The sequence below is a fragment of the Epinephelus fuscoguttatus genome, linkage group LG3 (genome assembly GCF_011397635.1).
Source record: "Epinephelus fuscoguttatus linkage group LG3, E.fuscoguttatus.final_Chr_v1".
NCBI lineage: Eukaryota > Metazoa > Chordata > Actinopteri > Perciformes > Serranidae > Epinephelus > Epinephelus fuscoguttatus.
In genome coordinates, this window is record NC_064754.1 from 42843509 (window position 1) to 42862079 (window position 18571).

The 18571-nt window shown below is 39.6% G+C and overlaps 1 protein-coding gene and 1 pseudogene across 1 annotated transcript; one reads left to right on the top strand and one right to left on the bottom strand.

Annotated features, from left to right (window-relative positions):
- Positions 1-2585: 2585 nt before the first annotated feature.
- LOC125885715 (ladderlectin-like) lies at positions 2586-7296 on the bottom strand (annotated as a pseudogene).
- Positions 7297-10556: 3260 nt separating this feature from the next.
- Positions 10557-15528, top strand: LOC125885714 (type-2 ice-structuring protein-like). Its single transcript, XM_049571444.1, has 10 exons — positions 10557-10608; positions 10705-10778; positions 10951-10995; positions 11253-11297; positions 12324-12392; positions 12643-12675; positions 13065-13156; positions 13515-13640; positions 13790-13888; positions 15238-15528. Exons 2-10 carry the CDS (start codon positions 10730-10732, stop codon positions 15286-15288), a joined length of 609 nt encoding a protein of 202 aa, XP_049427401.1. The 5' UTR covers positions 10557-10608; positions 10705-10729; the 3' UTR covers positions 15289-15528.
- Positions 15529-18571: the final 3043 nt, after the last annotated feature.

The following is an 18571-nucleotide window of genomic DNA, read 5'->3' on the forward strand; positions in this document are numbered from 1 at the left end:
CCGTTCCACAGGACAGCACTTTATAATGACTTGAATACTGAGGTGTCTTACAAGTGTTTAGACTTAACATAAAAAGATTCAGAAAGTGTCAGCATGTTTATATTATTCCAAATGCTAAAATGATATATACCATTTACAGTATACTGACATCATGTTATATAGCCTCAAAAATAATATCAGTGTTTTAAAAATGGCCATTGTTCTCCTTTAATGCTTCACTGTATATATAAATGCATTTAATCAGTTGTGCTCCATGTTAGGAGACACACATGTTAATGCTCTATTAAGCTTTAATAGAAAGTGTTTTATGTTTTTGTTCCAAACTCTGTTAGTCAATTACGGTGATTAGTTGTTCACACTATGACAATATGTTTCATTGTATGACTCCCATAGTGGGAGATAATGTGGATAATGTAGTGCAAGTGTGATATGGAAAGGTCCTATGTGTACTGTGGTGGTGTTACTCTTCTAATGAAGTTCAAAAAACAGCACTTATTATATTTGAAGTCTGTATATACTCCATGATCAAGGTTCACTTAGGGTTGCACAGCAGCATGCAAGATGAATTACTTTTCTGTACAGGTTGACTGGAATCAATAGTTGAATACGTTTTTCCTCAGCTTGTACTTATTAAGCCGTTGTAGAATTTGCCATATGCTTTAAAACACACCCACACACACAGTTGCTGGAACTCTTAGAAATACCAGCAGTAGCAGTGTTTTGATTGAAATCATGATAGGATTCAAAACTCCAGTACTTCACAAATATTTGATCTTAATAACCCTGAGGATCAAGGTCAGATATGATGTTATTCCTCCTGTTGATTCATGGCGGTTTGCAACCAAATAAAATGTGGAATGCTGTCACCGAGTGGGCAGGCAAGGTCATTTCAATTACATACCAACAATTACATACCTGCCATCATATTCTCCTATTTATGTATGCATATGTTTATGTGCAGTACTTTAAGGCAACAGTTGCTATGGATACCTTGGGAATATAAAGTGAGGTAAATGGTTATTGAGATTAGTAAATAACAACAAGAGGTATTTTTTTAAATGTGACGTCATTTTTTGAGATATGTCCATAACAAGACACATTTGTGAAATAACAGGAAAAAACATTGTGTGAACTGACAAGATAAAGTCTGTTATGACAGTAAAATGTTCAGAGCAGAGGATTGCAGAGGTTGCTGTAATCCTCAGCTCACTGGTTTGAATTCAGCTTGAATGCGTGACTTTTCATAAGGAAATGTCTCAACTTGTTAAGTAAATTTTACTGCACTTAATGAGTAAACTTTCTCTTATTGTTACCTGCCTGCTAACTGTAAAGTAGCAGCAGTTTACAATTGTTTAGATACGTTTTATGTTCCTTATTTAAAACTTCTTTTGTGAGGCAACAACTTAAATAATTAAGTCATTTAGAAACAAAGAACAGTTCACTGTAAGTTATATCATAAAAACTTTTAATGTTCCACCCCACATCTGATTGTTTGTGTACTTTGAAAGTATGAATGAAAGAACAGCAAATAACTGGTTGTTTATGTGTAATTAAGTGACTAAGAATGACAGAGGAGTGGAAACTCCATAATACAGCTCATGCCCCCAATCATACAGCGTGAGGAAAGGGTAAGAGAAGAAAACAGAAGAAACTGTGTGCACCCCCAGTCTTGCAGTGTAAGTAAAGGGGAAAGAGGACATAACAGTGGTGTGAAAAGTTAAGGGTAATAACCCTCACCCCAACCCAACCCTAACCCTGCACTTAAGAAAGGTAAGTTTGTTTTCTGCTGCAGCCTACCCTTTACAAGCTCCTGTGTTGCTGGATGAACACGCCTGCTAGGAGCTAATTTTCAAAAGTATAGACCCACTTTAAAACTTCTCATCTCAATACACCAAATGATACATTGAAGTAGAAGACATATATATGCATAATAAATCCCTGAAGTGTGGGTGTAGCTTGCCTGTTGAAGACACAACTGTGAGAAACATCTGTCACATCTGCCATATGCAAGGGTGGGAGTTTTGTCTTTATGTACTCTTTTAGTAGATTTCATTTTGGTAGCACATTGCAAATGTAAATATGTAATATTATAATTACTTTAGAGGTACCATGTTAGTACCCAGTACTTACAAAATCCTTTCAGTGTAAATCATTCTCTAAAATTCCTTATTGTTTCTCCCTTGTTAGGCTGTACCTACAAGAAATAGCAGTAGGAACAGGTAAGTATTTTCTTTGTACTAGTTCATACGATACTGCACTGAAAGTAAAGTTGTCTTACTCGATAAGTGTTGGGTTATAAGACTGTGAGTCTGTAAATTATAAAGGGTTATTGAAGTTTTTGTTTTCTGTGATTTATTGCCTCTTATAGCCTCAAAATTGTGGATTGAGGCTTTAGATCTGAGATATATTTGCTGTACATTATTTGAACTGCTTTGATAAAAGCCTGGTAAATAAAGACTCAGACTACCTTCTGAGCTACGTCTGTTGGCCTGTTACTCTGAGCTGAATGACTTTTCATCTTCAGACAACAGCTGGACTTTATCAGCCACTTTTCAACCAAGCTCTTGAAGGAAGATCAAACAATGTCCTGTTCTCACACGTCTTTATTACAGAACTGCTGCCATAATCACAAACAAAAATGCCTTTATACAAAAGTTATATAACACTTAATCATTTAACACTCTGCAGAATAAAAAAGGAAAAATATAAATCAGTAAGACACACAACAAAGTTCATCAGATCGCTTTCAATGGAAAAAATATCCTGGCTGATCTATCTAAAGGCCCCAGATGTGAAGTCTGTATATTAACACTTGAAAGGGTTCTTCACACAGATGAAAAGCAGAGTTGCACCTGGTGTTACCCCAGCCATCTGAAATTTGATTTAAGGAAAGAGAAAAGAGAAAGAGAAAAATAACAACATTAACGGCAAATACATATTTTAAGCTAGCAAATGATTCACCATAATGTTCACTGTAATATCACCTATTTGTCTCTTTCCACAGAAAACTGAGTAAATCAGCACTCAGACCAAAAAAAAAGAAGTGAAATATGAGTGACGCTGACTTGTACTCCAGGACACTGATGTACAAGGCAGCCTCATGTTCACTCTGATCTAGGCACATTACCCTATCAAGACATATAAATACAGATATCAGCTCTGTGATAACAAGAAATAAATCCAGGTATAACAGTCACACCTCTGACAGCTACTGTAGGGGTGTGTGATATATTGATCACACTCATTGTATCCTGGCTTGTTACATGTGGGATATAGGCCATGAATGACTATATTGCAAACGTTCATTATCCATAACAGCTTATCCTTTCAGGGGCGGGGGCTGGAGCCTCTCCTGGCTGGCATTGAGAGAGAGGTATGGTACACCCTGGACAGGTCACCAGACTGTCACAGGACTGACACATAGTGACAGAAAAGAATTCACGCTCACATTCACACCTACAGGCAATTTAAAGTCATCACTTAACCCAACCAGCATGTCTTTGGACTGTGGGAGGAGGCCAGATAACGTGGAAAAGACCAACGCTGACAAGAGGAGAACACACACACTCCATATAATAAAAGCACCAGTGGTTCCCTTTGATTTATTTCATTGTAACAATACTTAAGTTAACTTTATAATAACAGTATTTTAACTTCATTGTAACAGTAGTTCGTGTAGTTAAATATTTTAGTAGTCTACAGAAGTTTAAATGATAATTCACAATATTGGGATACATATTTTGTATTGAGATATAGCCTAAAAATACTGCAATATTGCTGCTGGAGGCTTTACTGGTGCTGGACAGTCAGTCATAGCAGGTGAGGGGAGAGGCAGGGCCCATAGAGCATGTTAGAGAGCCAGAGGGTGGGCGGGAGATCTGCAGGGTCCATGCCCACAGCCCAGTGCCCACAGCCTGTGTGGATGTGGAGCCTCCAACATGCTCTGGGGGCTGTGACTTTACCCTCACCTACTATGGCTGCCCCTCCAGCCTGGAGAGGCCCCTAGATCTTTACAAACACACATATATGAAGAGTTATTAAACTACCCTAATGATGGAAGAAAAAAAGCTTGGTGGCTCTGGTCAACATCAACACTCTTACACTGTGAGAGCATGGAAGAGTGAAGATGTAAAAACCAATAAAAGCAGAGTGTCCCTCGACCATCCATCCAGACCATCCATTCTAGCACCAACCCCAAAGCAAACAGGTGGACTTACATGTGGTGCGTAGGTAGGAGCAGAGGGAGCTGCTGGAGGAGGAGTATGAGTACCAGTTGGTGTAATAGAAACCCTCACGGTCAATCCACATCCACTGGCCCTAAGAGACAAAGAACATCAGTGTAAAGATGTGTTGTCCTAGTCTCTTCATTTGCTCTCACATCAATCTTGTGTGAGCCTTTGGACCAGGTCCTGGGCTTGATCTGGACTGACTGAGTGGTGTTTCTGCATAAATCCATACCTGCAGGTTGAAGCCTCCCAGCCATGCAGCATTCGAACTGCCTATCCCTGCGATCTGCTGGAGGAAGCTGTACTCTCTGGGGTTGGTGGCCGAGGCCAGGTGGGCGCCCAGGATGTTGCAGTGCTCCTGTCAGACAGAGGATGCAAATAGGAATCTTTGTGACTAAACAACTAAATAGTTGTTTCATTTCATTTCTGCATTTTCTTCCTCCAAATGACTTGTCTTTAGCTTTGATGTGAAAAGCTCATCTTTTCATGGACTGATGGTGACACACTGACTGACCTACTATCACCATCCTGATGCTCCATGTTGTGGAACATGTTGCATTCATCATGTGCGTCAATGGTAAGTTCTACACTCGCTTAACTGAATTAATAACAAAGTCTATCAGGCGACAGGAAAAGCTACGACTTCAACCACATTGTTCACAGTGTGTACAAGCTCAGTGTTCTCACAATAACAATGTATAAGTGTGATAGTAGCAGTACCTCAGCCCTGTACCAGCTCATGGGAGTAGAGATGAGCCGGAAGCAGCGAGAGCCATGCTGTAACCAGCCGTCTGGACAGAAGTTGAAACGAGCTACAGACAGACAGAAGAGAGAAAACACTGACTTCAACAGAGCAGTTTCACTGACTGAAGTACACAGATAATAGGTCCTTTCTAATCTAACTGTTTACAGCCTCCTTCAGCAGAAACAGCTGTTGTAATGACACCAACATCTGTCTGTATGTATCTGATATATTTTGGAGAACACTTAGCAGCGGAGTAAAAGCTAAGCTGGTTGTAGTTAAAAGCCTAACGTGCAGAAATATGGCTATGGTCCTTTAAGAGCACATATGTGATGTTTGGAAAGAGGTGTTTGGCTTTAATTTCTCATTTTTCTTTCTATGGTGTCATTGTTGTTTCTATGATGACCTCATTAATGAAGGAACATAAAGGAAAGTTTCAAACAGCGATGTGGCTCTTACATTCAGGTGCTGCTGCCTCCTCAGACACAGGTGCTGAAAAATATAATAAATAAATAAATAAATAAATAAAAATACTGTACATAAGGAAACTGTCCAGATATGCAATATATTTCATGATCAAAATATGTCAGTGTGTGTTTAGTTTTCTTATTATGAGCATGTCATTGTTTAAAAATGTCTCATTGAACCTTTAGCACAACAACATAACTGTGTGTATAATTGATTATTAATAGCAGCTACACAACATATTGTTAAGAGTGACATATGTCCTTTGTGATTACCATTTCTGGGGACAGGGACAAATTCTTCTGGCACAAGTACTTCCTCATCCTTCATCATCTTGTCCATCTCTGAAACATCAACAGATTCATCAGAACTCTTTTTAGTTGAGAGTTTTTGACATTACAGAATGTCGCAACTACAAAATGTCAAGCATGTCCAGTGTAAATCATATTAACATGGAAGTGACAAAAGTTAAAACCAGTTGAAGCGTCTACAGCTAAGCAGCTCTGTGAGGCTGTGTTTGGACACACCTGTGCTTTGACCTAAATGCTAACATCAACATGCTAACATACGGATGTTTAGCAACTATGTTTACCATCGTCACCATTGTAGTTTATCGTGTATCATGCATACATTAACAAATTTGGCCCTCCACCTGTGCTACACGTGTGAGTAAAAAAGAAGGCCTATATACAAGTTCTGCTCTGAGCTACTCTCCCGTATTCCAATTTTCATACCTTTGTTGAAAATGAATCTAAACAAAAGAAATAGGGGGAAGGCACTGGGCATGCAGGTGTGTTTAGGGCCTGGCTATTGGACTATAGCCACAGGTCTTTTCTTACTGCCAAAATTTTGAATATGAATATGAAGTATGAGCTCAGACAACCACTGAATCTAGTGTGGTAAAGGTAGCTCTTCCTGCCCCACCTCTCACATGTGACTTCTGACACACACATAGTGTTGCCAACTTGTCTGCTTTCACACTGACTTAATTTTATGATGCTTTTAGCGACTTGCTGCTCAGAGTGAACTCACTCAGCAGCTCCTCTGGCTGCAGCTAAAGTTATATTACTGATGCTTGAGATTATTGAGTCAGCTACAATGTACCATCTCTGGTCTCTCCTTCTTCATCTGTTTTTGTTGTTGCAAGCGAAGGAGAGTGAGCAATAGCCATTATGATGTTTGGTGGTTTACTTACTGTCTGTGTGTGTAAAGCAAAGACCTTCAATACTGACCTGGAGCCTTCGCTTCATTTGTCTTCTCTCCCTCTGGTTGTGGAGCTGCAGGTAAAAACACAACACTGTCAGTGAGATTAAATGTCTGTCAATCAATCAATCAATCAATCAATCAATCAATCAATCAATCAATCAATCTATCTATCTATCTATCTATCTATCTATCTATCTATCTATCTATCTATCTATCTATCTATCTATCTATCATTCAATCAATCTAATCAAGCTAATGTATTTGTCAAATGTTGCTTCTGAGTCTTGCTACTGTGTGTGTGTGTGTGTGTGTGTGTGTGTGTGTGTGTGTGTGTGTGTGTGTGTGTGTGTGCGCACCATGTTAGAGTCTTGCTGATTGACTGATGAACACATGGATGACAGTGTGTGTGTTCTGTCTAAATGGTCTGTGTTGAGTCTGACCTGCAAATGCAGCACAGAGGAGAATGGAGAGGACCAGGACAGTCTTCATGGTGATGATCAACTGATCAACTGTTCTGTGTGGAGAAAAAACAAACAGCCAATAAATATTCAGACAGAGAGCAGAACCATGAGCTCCACTGAAGAGAGGAGAGATACAGCAGGTGTCTTACCTGTCAGGTAAATGTGAGGTGATGTTATTCAGGTATCAGCTGAATGATGCAGTGATGATGAGGGGATCCCTGCTCTTTATGTACACACACCTGAAGCACTGAGTCACGTTCATGTGGCAGAACGTGCCAATGTTTATCTATGACTCAGTCCTGTATGTGGGAAGATGATTGCAGCATGCACATAAAGATATGAAGCTGATCATTAATCTGTTTCCTGACAGCATGTAAACAGTTTTCACAAACCTCTTCCTTGTTGTTGTGTCAGTGTTATATTACTATACATGATATTATTGGATCATTATTACTGATCATCAACATGTAACATTTTAGACATTTTAGTCCTGCAGCAGATTGTGGTGGAGCTGTTTTTTTAAACACTCTGACAAGCGGAGCACTTTAATCTATAACTGTGTATCATATTCTGGAGCTGTAGCCACTGTTCCACTAACTTCTTTAATCATGGCTAGTGGCAGGGTACGGCTTGGTTTGAGTAGTGCCACCAAGAACTGTGTTAGTCCCACCATGGAATAACCAAGAAAATTACAGAGCAGAATAACCAACACCTTCCATTTTCATTTAGGTTTACTTGTGAATGTTACACTGTCCCACTGACGAATGCTGTCAGCATCACACACTACACTGATCTGACTTCAGTAGCAGATCCACCATTCAGTATCCCCACTGGTATTAAAATTAAGGCAGTCACTATCCAGATCAGTGTTGAAGCTTTACTCTGTCACCTGCACTCATGAGCACGCCCTGTGAGTATGGACCAGCTAGCTGATGGTGGTTTTTGTTTCCAGTCTTAAATTAGCTGAAATAGTTAAATAAGTTGGTAAATTGTTTTATGGATCAATTTGTTTTCCAGCATCCCTGAACAGAAGAGGGCCAGGACATTTTAGAAAAACTGTGGAAAATGTGCAGTGTTTTTTGGGTGTTTTGTGTGTGGAGTTGGCCTTGACCCACCCTGATTGTATGCTTTTTTTTTTATCCCCTTGTGTATCTGCTGAATGAGTTGATATAGCAGGAAAGGTTCTCTTGAACTCAGTAATAGTAACCAGAAGTGTGGACTCGAGTCAGATGACTTGGACTCAAGTCAGAATTTTGTTGACTTGCCACTTGACACAAATAACTTTTGACTTCATTTGAACTTGAGCCTTTTAATGTGAAAATACTTAATTAGTATTATTAAGTACCTGTACAATTAAGTATCTGATCAAATGTCTCCCTCTGTTCCTGGAATATGATGTTGAATGTTTTATGCAGAACCCTACGATGTCACGGTGAAGGTGACCTTTGACCTTGCAATATAAAATGTCACCTCATTATTTTAGCTTATGAGACATTTTTGTTAAGTTTTGCCATAATTAGTATATGAAGTTCTTAAGTTATGGTCACACTGACCTTGACCGTTGACCTTCAACCAAAAGCATTTTATTCAGTTCAATCTTCAGTCCATGTGGACATTTGTGTCAAATTTAAATAAATTCCCTTCAGGTGTTCTTGAGATATTGTGTTTACGAGGGTGAGACAGATGCAAGGTCACACTGACCTTGACCTTTGTCCACCGAAATCCAATCACTTCATTGTTTAGTCCAAGTGAACGTTTGCCAAATCTGAAGAAACACCATCAAAGTATTCATGAGATATCATGTTTACAAGAATGACACAGATGAGATCACCTAGACCTTGACCTTTGACCACCAAAATCTAATCAGTTCATCAATGAGATGGATGCAAGGTCATGGTGACCTTGACCTTGGACCCTTGACCACCAAAATTAAATTAATTCATCCTCAAATCCAAGTGGTTATTTGTGCCAAATCTCAAGAAATTCTTTTGAGGTATTTACCTATTGTGTTCACAAGAATTAAACGGACAAGTTCACAGTGACCTTGATCTCTGACCTATGACTATTTAAAGCTAATCATGTTGAGTCCAAGTGAATGTTCGTACAAAATGTGATTTTTTTTTTTTTCTCCAGTAAACTTTGTTTACTGATAAAAGTAGAGTAGCAGAAGTAACTTTACTTTTAAGTAGCTGTGTTGTGTCTTTGATTGAGGCAGTAATGTAAGATAAGATAATCCACTGGAGACTTACAGGAACAATAAACAGACTTTAGACTTCCTGTATTCCACTAGAATCCTTCAGATGTGTGCTCAAAGTGAAAAAAGGGCATATGGAACACTATTTTAAAACACCATACACCAATATATAGTCATTGACAGCAGCATAAACTTTTCAGTGATAGCAACTCATATTCAAACAGAATGTAACATGAAATGTGACAACAAATGCATCATACTATATCAGTGCCTCCCACATGATGAAATCAGAGGGGGGCAGTAATTAAAAAAGTACTTTGAATTATGAATGTGTTATAATGTCATTTGATATTCTCTTTAATTTTTTCAAAAACTGAACAGTAAAATCACAAGAAATTTGATCTGGACAAAATCTGTGTCATTGGTACACTGATGGTTGCCAGGTCATTTTATTTATGGCTAGCTCATTATTAATTTTTAATGTCCTTTTTAATAAGAGCCATGGTGTTCACACAAGAACAAAACAAAACAAAACAAATAAACAAACAAACAAACAAACAAACAAACAAAACGCCTTGACAAAAGGGCACTTTGGACATTAAGGGGCAAAGGGGCAGGTATTCAAGCACCCTCAGCTTCTGCACATATCTGCAAAACCAGGGTGGGCCAAGGCCAACTTGACACACAGAAGACCCAAAAAAGCATTGCACATTTTCCAGAGTTTGTCCTAATGGTCCAGCATCTCTTCTGTCTGAGGATGTTTCAGTCGATTAAGTCTTCAAACAAATCCATCCATAAAATGTTTAAAACGTTACATGTTGATGATCAGTAATAATGATCCAATGATATCATATATAGTAATATAACACTGACAGAAGCCATTCCTCCTGCATAATGATAACTTTATAATGATGAATTTTGTATAGCGTATCACCATTATTCATATGTCCTTTAAAATACAAGTTCAGAACACACTGCTGACACACTTACTGTAACTAAATATCCAGCCCAGTTTGACTGTAATTCTTTTAAACCATTAACCTGATATGAAATCACAACAACAAGGAAGAGGTTTGTGAAAACTGTTTACATGCTGTCAGGAAACAGATTAATGATCAGCTTCATATCTTTATGTGCATGCTGCAATCATCTTCCCACATACAGGACTGAGTCATAGATAAACATTGGCACGTTCTGCCACATGAACGTGACTCAGTGCTTCAGGTGTGTGTATATAAAGAGCAGGGATACCCTCATCATCACTGCATCATTCAGCTGATACCTGAATAACATCACCTCACATTTACCTGACAGGTAAGACACCTGCTGTATCTCTCCTCTCTTCAGTGGAGCTCATGGTTCTGCTCTCTGTCTGAATATTTATTGGCTGTTTGTTTTTTCTCCACACAGAACAGTTGATCAGTTGATCATCACCATGAAGACTGTCCTGGTCCTCTCCATTCTCCTCTGTGCTGCATTTGCAGGTCAGATTCAACACAGACCATTTAGACAGAACACACACACTGTCATCCATGTGTTCATCAGTCAATCAGCAAGACTCTAACATGGTGCACACACACACACACACACACACACACACACACACACACACACAAATTGACTGATTGATTGACAGTGTTGTGTTTTTACCTGCAGCTCCACAACCAGAAGGAGAGAAGACAAACAAAGTGAAGGCTCCAGGTCAGTATTGAAGGTCTTTGCTTTACACACACAGGCAGTCAGACAGTAAGATCTACATCTAACTATAAAGCAATTTCTGTCTGTCTGTCTGTCTGTCTGTCTGTCTGTCTGTATGTTCTTGCACATCTAAAGAACCATTCATCTGATCTACTTTACACAACAGCTCTGTGGGCGGGTAATCGGCCTGTTGGGAGCATGTTTTGAACAGACACTGCACTTGTCTATCTAACACTAACATTAATGTGATTCATTCACAGAAGCAGCAATGGAGGTCCTGAAGGAAGAGGTTGTTGCTGCACCTGGTTAGTGTCCTCTTTAAATATCCTGCAGAGTTTTTCTGTTTGGTTTCATGTTTTATTTAGCCTGTACTGTGACAGCCATGTGAAAACATTAAATGTCAAACTGTGACATTTGTAGCTTCATCAGTCTCGTCAGAACTTGTATGTAGGCCTTCTTCATTACTCACACATGCGATATGGGTGGAGAGAGGATCACTTTTTGTCCTGCAAAACTAATGACATCAACGTCAGCTGTACTTTGTGTTAATGCTAATCAGCAATGTCAGCATGATATGGACTAAGCTATAATTTTGAACGGGGTCAAAATAGCTGCTACACATCAGCATGTTAGTATGCTGAAGTTAGCATTTAGGTCAAAGCACAGGTGTGTCTAAACCAGGGGCGATTGCTCTGGGACAACAAGGGAGGCTGAACTTCCCCTAGAATTTCATAGAAGAAATGGTCAAATATGCACTAATGAATTTAAATTAAAATAAGAATTTAGATTGCATTAAACGTGTGCTAGGATGCATTTAACATCATGACTATGATGTTCAAACGTCAGCTGTTTATCACCAGTTTTCAAACGCAACCTCCCTGTCATACATTCTCGTGTCAGCATGGTGGACTCGGAGCCTCCAGGCATTCCTATGAGACAGCGCTGAGCAGGTTTTTTTCATGCAGCAAAGCGATATAGCTCATTTTCACCATTTGTACAGTACAGTTCAGGTGTTTAAACCCATCTGAAAATCTTTTAAGTGTGTTTTGCTGTGTTTCTTTTATAAGTTACTGCCTCGCTACAATATGACAAATTTTATGATGTAAACTTAAAGTGAGCTTCCCCTGTTTGAAAGACCAGCAGCCACCACTGGTCCAAACACAGCCTCACAGAGCTGCTTAGCTGTAGACGCTTCAACTGGTTTTAACTTTTGTCACTTCCATGTTAATACGATTTACACTGGACATGCTTGACATTTTGTAGTTGCGACATTCTGTAATGTCAAAAACTCTCAACTAAAAAGAGTTCTGATGAATCTGTTGATGTTTCAGAGATGGACAAGATGATGAAGGATGAGGAAGTACTTGTGCCAGAAGAATTTGTCCCTGTTCCCAGAAATGGTAATCACAAAGGACATATGTCACTCTTAACAATATGTTGTGTAGCTGCTATTAATAATCAATTATACACACAGTTATGTTGTTGTACTAAAGGTTCAATGAGACATTTTTAAACAATGACATGCTCATAATAAGAAAACTAAACACACACTGACATATTTTGATCATGAAATATATTGCATATCTGGACAGTTTCACTATTTTATTTATTTATTTATTTATTTATTTATTTATTTGTTATATTTTTCAGCACCTGTGTCTGAGGAGGCAGCAGCACCTGAATGTAAGAGCCACATCGCTGTTTGAAACTTTCCTTTATGTTCCTTCATTAATGAGGTCATCATAGAAACAACAATGACACCATAGAAAGAAAAATGAGAAATTAAAGCCAAACACCTCTTTCCAAACATCACATATGTGCTCTTAAAGGCCCATAGCCATATTTCTGCACGTTAGGCTTTTAACTACAACCAGCTTAGCTTTTACTCCGCTGCTAAGTGTTCTCCAAAATATATCAGATACATACAGACAGATGTTGGTGTCATTACAACAGCTGTTTCTGCTGAAGGAGGCTGTAAACAGTTAGATTAGAAAGGACCTATTATCTGTGTACTTCAGTCAGTGAAACTGCTCTGTTGAAGTCAGTGTTTTCTCTCTTCTGTCTGTCTGTAGCTCGTTTCAACTTCTGTCCAGACGGCTGGTTACAGCATGGCTCTCGCTGCTTCCGGCTCATCTCTACTCCCATGAGCTGGTACAGGGCTGAGGTACTGCTACTATCACACTTATACATTGTTATTGTGAGAACACTGAGCTTGTACACACTGTGAACAATGTGGTTGAAGTCGTAGCTTTTCCTGTCGTCTGATAGACTTTGTTATTAATTCAGTTAAGCGAGTGTAGAACTTACCATTGACATGATGAATGCAACATGTTCCACAACATGGAGCATCAGGATGGTGATAGTAGGTCAGTCAGTGTGTCACCATCAGTCCATGAAAAGATGAGCTTTTCACATCAAAGCTAAAGACAAGTCATTTGGAGGAAGAAAATGCAGAAATGAAATGAAACAACTATTTAGTTGTTTAGTCACAAAGATTCCTATTTGCATCCTCTGTCTGACAGGAGCACTGCAACATCCTGGGCGCCCACCTGGCCTCGGCCACCAACCCCAGAGAGTACAGCTTCCTCCAGCAGATCGCAGGGATAGGCAGTTCGAATGCTGCATGGCTGGGAGGCTTCAACCTGCAGGTATGGATTTATGCAGAAACACCACTCAGTCAGTCCAGATCAAGCCCAGGACCTGGTCCAAAGGGGTCTAGGCTCACACAAGATTGATGTGAGAGCAAATGAAGAGACTAGGACAACACATCTTTACACTGATGTTCTTTGTCTCTTAGGGCCAGTGGATGTGGATTGACCGTGAGGGTTTCTATTACACCAACTGGTACTCATACTCCTCCTCCAGCAGCTCCTCTGCTCCTACCTACGCACCACATGTAAGTCCACCTGTTTGCTTTGGGGTTGGTGCTAGAATGGATGGTCTGGATGGATGGTCGAGGACACTCTGCTTTTATTGGTTTTTACATCTTCACTCTTCCATGCTCTCACAGTGTAAGAGTGTTGATGTTGACCAGAGCCACCAAGCTTTTTTTCTTCCATCATTAGGGTAGTTTAATAACTCTTCATATATGTGTGTTTGTAAAGATCTAGGGGCCTCTCCAGGCTGGAGGGCAGCCATAGTAGGTGAGGGTAAAGTCACAGCCCCCAGAGCATGTTGGAGGCTCCACATCCACACAGGCTGTGGGCACTGGGCTGTGGGCATGGACCCTGCAGATCTCCCGCCCACCCTCTGGCTCTCTAACATGCTCTATGGGCCCTGCCTCTCCCTCACCTGCTATGACTGACTGTCCAGCACCAGTAAAGCCTCCAGCAGCAATATTGCAGTATTTTTAGGCTATATCTCAATACAAAATATGTATCCCAATATTGTGAATTATCATTTAAACTTCTGTAGACTACTAAAATATTTAACTACACGAACTACTGTTACAATGAAGTTAAAATACTGTTATTATAAAGTTAACTTAAGTATTGTTACAATGAAATAAATCAAAGGGGAACCACTGGTGCTTTTATTATATGGAGTGTGTGTGTTCTCCTCTTGTCAGCGTTGGTCTTTTCCATGTTATCTGGCCTCCCACAGTCCAAAGACATGCTGTTTGGGTTAAGTGATGACTTTAAATTGCCTGTAGGTGTGAATGTGAGCGTGAATTCTTTTCTGTCACTATGTGTCAGTCCTGTGACAGTCTGGTGACCTGTCCAGGGTGTACCATACCTCTCTCTCAATGCCAGCAAGGAGAGGCTCCAGCCCCCGCCCCCGACCCTGAAAAGGATAAGCTGTTATGGATAATGAACGTTTGCAGTATAGTCATTCATGGCCTATATCCCACATGTAACAAGCCAGGATACAATGAGTGTGATCAATATATCACACACCCCTACAGTAGCTGTCAGAGGTGTGACTGTTATACCTGGATTTATTTCTTGTTATCACAGAGCTGATATCTGTATTTATATGTCTTGATAGGGTAATGTGCCTAGATCAGAGTGAACATGAGGCTGCCTTGTACATCAGTGTCCTGGAGTACAAGTCAGCGTCACTCATATTTCACTTCTTTTTTTTTTGGTCTGAGTGCTGATTTACTCAGTTTTCTGTGGAAAGAGACAAATAGGTGATATTACAGTGAACATTATGGTGAATCATTTGCTAACTTAAAATATGTATTTGCCGTTAATGTTGTTATTTTTCTCTTTCTCTTTTCTCTTTCTTTAAATCAAATTTCAGATGGCTGGGGTAACACCAGGTGCAACTCTGCTTTTCGCTTCATCTGTGTGAAGAACCCTTTCAAGTGTTAATATACAGACTTCACATCTGGGGCCTTTAGATAGATCAGCCAGGATATTTTTTCCGTTGAAAGCGATCTGATGAACTTTGTTGTGTGTCATACTGATTTATATTTTTCCTTTTTTATTCTGCAGAGTGTTAAATGATTAAGTGTTATATAACTTTTGTATAAAGGCATTTTTGTTTGTGATTATGGCAGCAGTTCTGTAATAAAGACGTGTGAGAACAGGACATTGTTTGATCTTCCTTCAAGAGCTTGGTTGAAAAGTGGCTGATAAAGTCCAGCTGTTGTCTGAAGATGAAAAGTCATTCAGCTCAGAGTAACAGGCCAACAGACGTAGCTCAGAAGGTAGTCTGAGTCTTTATTTACCAGGCTTTTATCAAAGCAGTTCAAATAATGTACAGCAAATATATCTCAGATCTAAAGCCTCAATCCACAATTTTGAGGCTATAAGAGGCAATAAATCACAGAAAACAAAAACTTCAATAACCCTTTATAATTTACAGACTCACAGTCTTATAACCCAACACTTACCGAGTAAGACAACTTTACTTTCAGTGCAGTATCGTATGAACTAGTACAAAGAAAATACTTACCTGTTCCTACTGCTATTTCTTGTAGGTACAGCCTAACAAGGGAGAAACAATAAGGAATTTTAGAGAATGATTTACACTGAAAGGATTTTGTAAGTACTGGGTACTAACATGGTACCTCTAAAGTAATTATAGTATTACATATTTACATTTGCGATGTGCTACCAAAATGAAATCTACTAAAAGAGTACATAAAGACAAAACTCCCGCCCTTGCATATGGCAGATGTGACAGTTGTTTCTCACAGTTGTCTCATCTGAGCATGCCACACGTGCACCTGCATGCCACCGTGAGGAAACCCCCCACCTAGCTGACTGCTGCGTCTTTTAAGGGGAGACTAGATTGGAAACAGCTGATGTTTACTACTGGTCTATGATTACGGGGTGGGACAAATGGGAGGAAGCTCCACTCACTGAATATACATACATTACTAGGAGAAGATGGTGGCAGGTATGTAACTGTTGCTATGTAGTTGAAATGACCTTGTCTGCCCACTTGATGGTAGCATTGCACAATCAATCAATCAATCAATCAATCAATCAATCAATCAATCAATCAATTTTATTTATAAAGCCCAATATCACAAATTACAATTTGCCTCACAGGGCTTTACAGCATACGACATCCCTCTGTCCTTTGGACCCTCACAGCGGATAAGGAAAAACTCCCCAAAAAACCCCTTTAAAGGGGGAAAAAACCCAGTAGAAACCTCAGGAAGAGCAACTGAGGAGAGATCCCTCTCCCAGGACGGACAGACGTGCAATAGATGTCGTACAGTACAGATCAACATAATAAATTAACAGTAATCCGTATGACACAACGAGACAGACAGAGAGAGAGAGAGAGAGAGAGAGAGAGAGAGAGAGAGATGCAGGACAGACGGTAATGACAGTAGCTTACAACAACATTAATGAAAGTAATAATATTATAATTAATAATAATATATTAATATCTGATAGTATACATGCATGACAATAATTAATGATGTATAATAACAGTAGAAGTATGAGTAATGACTAATGATAACAGCAGCAGCAGGAGACATCTGGCAGGACCACAGCAGCAACACAACCACACGTCACGCTGTCCAGGCTGAAATACAAGTTAACCTGAGAGACAGTGGAGCACAAAGGCTCCGGAGAAGAAGCCGAGTTAGTGACATCCAGAATGGCCGAGTTAGCAAGATGCAGTAATAGGACACGAGAGAGAGAGAGAGAGAAGGAGAGAAGGTGCCCGGTGTATTAAAGAGGGTCCTCCGGCAGACTAGGCCTCAGTCAGCCTAACTAGGGGCTGGTACAAGGCAAGCCTGAGCCAGCCCTAACTATAAGCTTTATCAAAAAGGAAAGTCTTAAGTCTAGTCTTAAATGTAGAGACGGCGTCTGCCTCCCGGACCGTAACAGGAAGATGATTCCACAGGAGAGGAGCCTGATAGCTGAAGGCTCTGGCTCCTGATCTACTTTTGGAGACTTTAGGGACCACGAGTAACTCTGTGTTCTCAGAGTGCAGTGTTCTGGTGGGATAATATGGCACTATGAGCTCTCTAGGATATGACGGAGCTTGACCATTTAGAGCTTTATAAGTTAACAGTAGGATTTTAAATTCAATTCTGGATTTTACAGGGAGCCAGTGCAGAGAAGCTAAAACAGGAGAAATATTATCACGTTTCTTAGTTCCTGTTCGTACACGTGCTGTTGCATTCTGAATTAGCTGGAGAGTTTTTAAGGACTTATTAGAGCTACCTGATAATAGAGAGTTACAGTAATCCAGCCTTGAGGTAACAAAAGCGTGGACAAATTTTTCTGCATCTTTTCAGGTCAGGATAGGCCTAATTTTCGCAATATTACGCAGATGAAAAAATGCAGTCCGTGAGGTTTGTTTTAAATGAGAATTAAAAGACATATCTTGATCGAATGTTACTTGAAGAGAAACTATGTCATCAGATAAAGAGTCTCTGAGTTGTTTGGGGCCAAGAACAATAACTTCAGTTTTGTCTGAATTTAACATCAGGAAATTGGTGCTCATCCGGGTTTTTATGTCTTTAAGGCAATTATGAAGTTTAGTTAATTGATTACTTTCTTCTGGCTTCATAGATAAATACAACTGTGTATCATCCGCATAACAATGGAAATTTACAGAGTTAATTACAGCTACCTTAAAGGACTGTGGTACATAGCCTGTTAATAAGGATATATTGATCATATCTAATATATGAGTGTTAACTAAAGGAAAGACCTCCTTAAGTAGCCTAGTTGGGATGGGGTCTAAGAGACACGTTGATGATTTAGATGAAGAAATCACTGCGGCCAATTCTTGAAGAGAAATCGGGGAGAAGCAGTCTAAATATATATTAGGTCTTACAGCTGTGTTTGAGGTTAGACAGGTACTATCTGAGGACAGGAGGTCATGAATTTTGCCTCTAATAGTTAGAATTTTGTCATTAAAAAAGCTCATAAAATCATTACTGCTAAGGGCTAAAGGAATACAAGGCTCAATAGAGCTTTGACTCTCAGTCAGCCTGGCTACAGTGCTGAAAAGAAATCTAGGGTTATTCTTGTTTTCTTCTATTAATGCTGAGTAATAGTTTGCTCTGGCATTGCGGAGGCCCCTCTTATATGTTTTGAGACTGTCTGCCCAGATTAAACGAGATTCTTCCAGTTTGGTTAATCGCCAATTCCTTTCA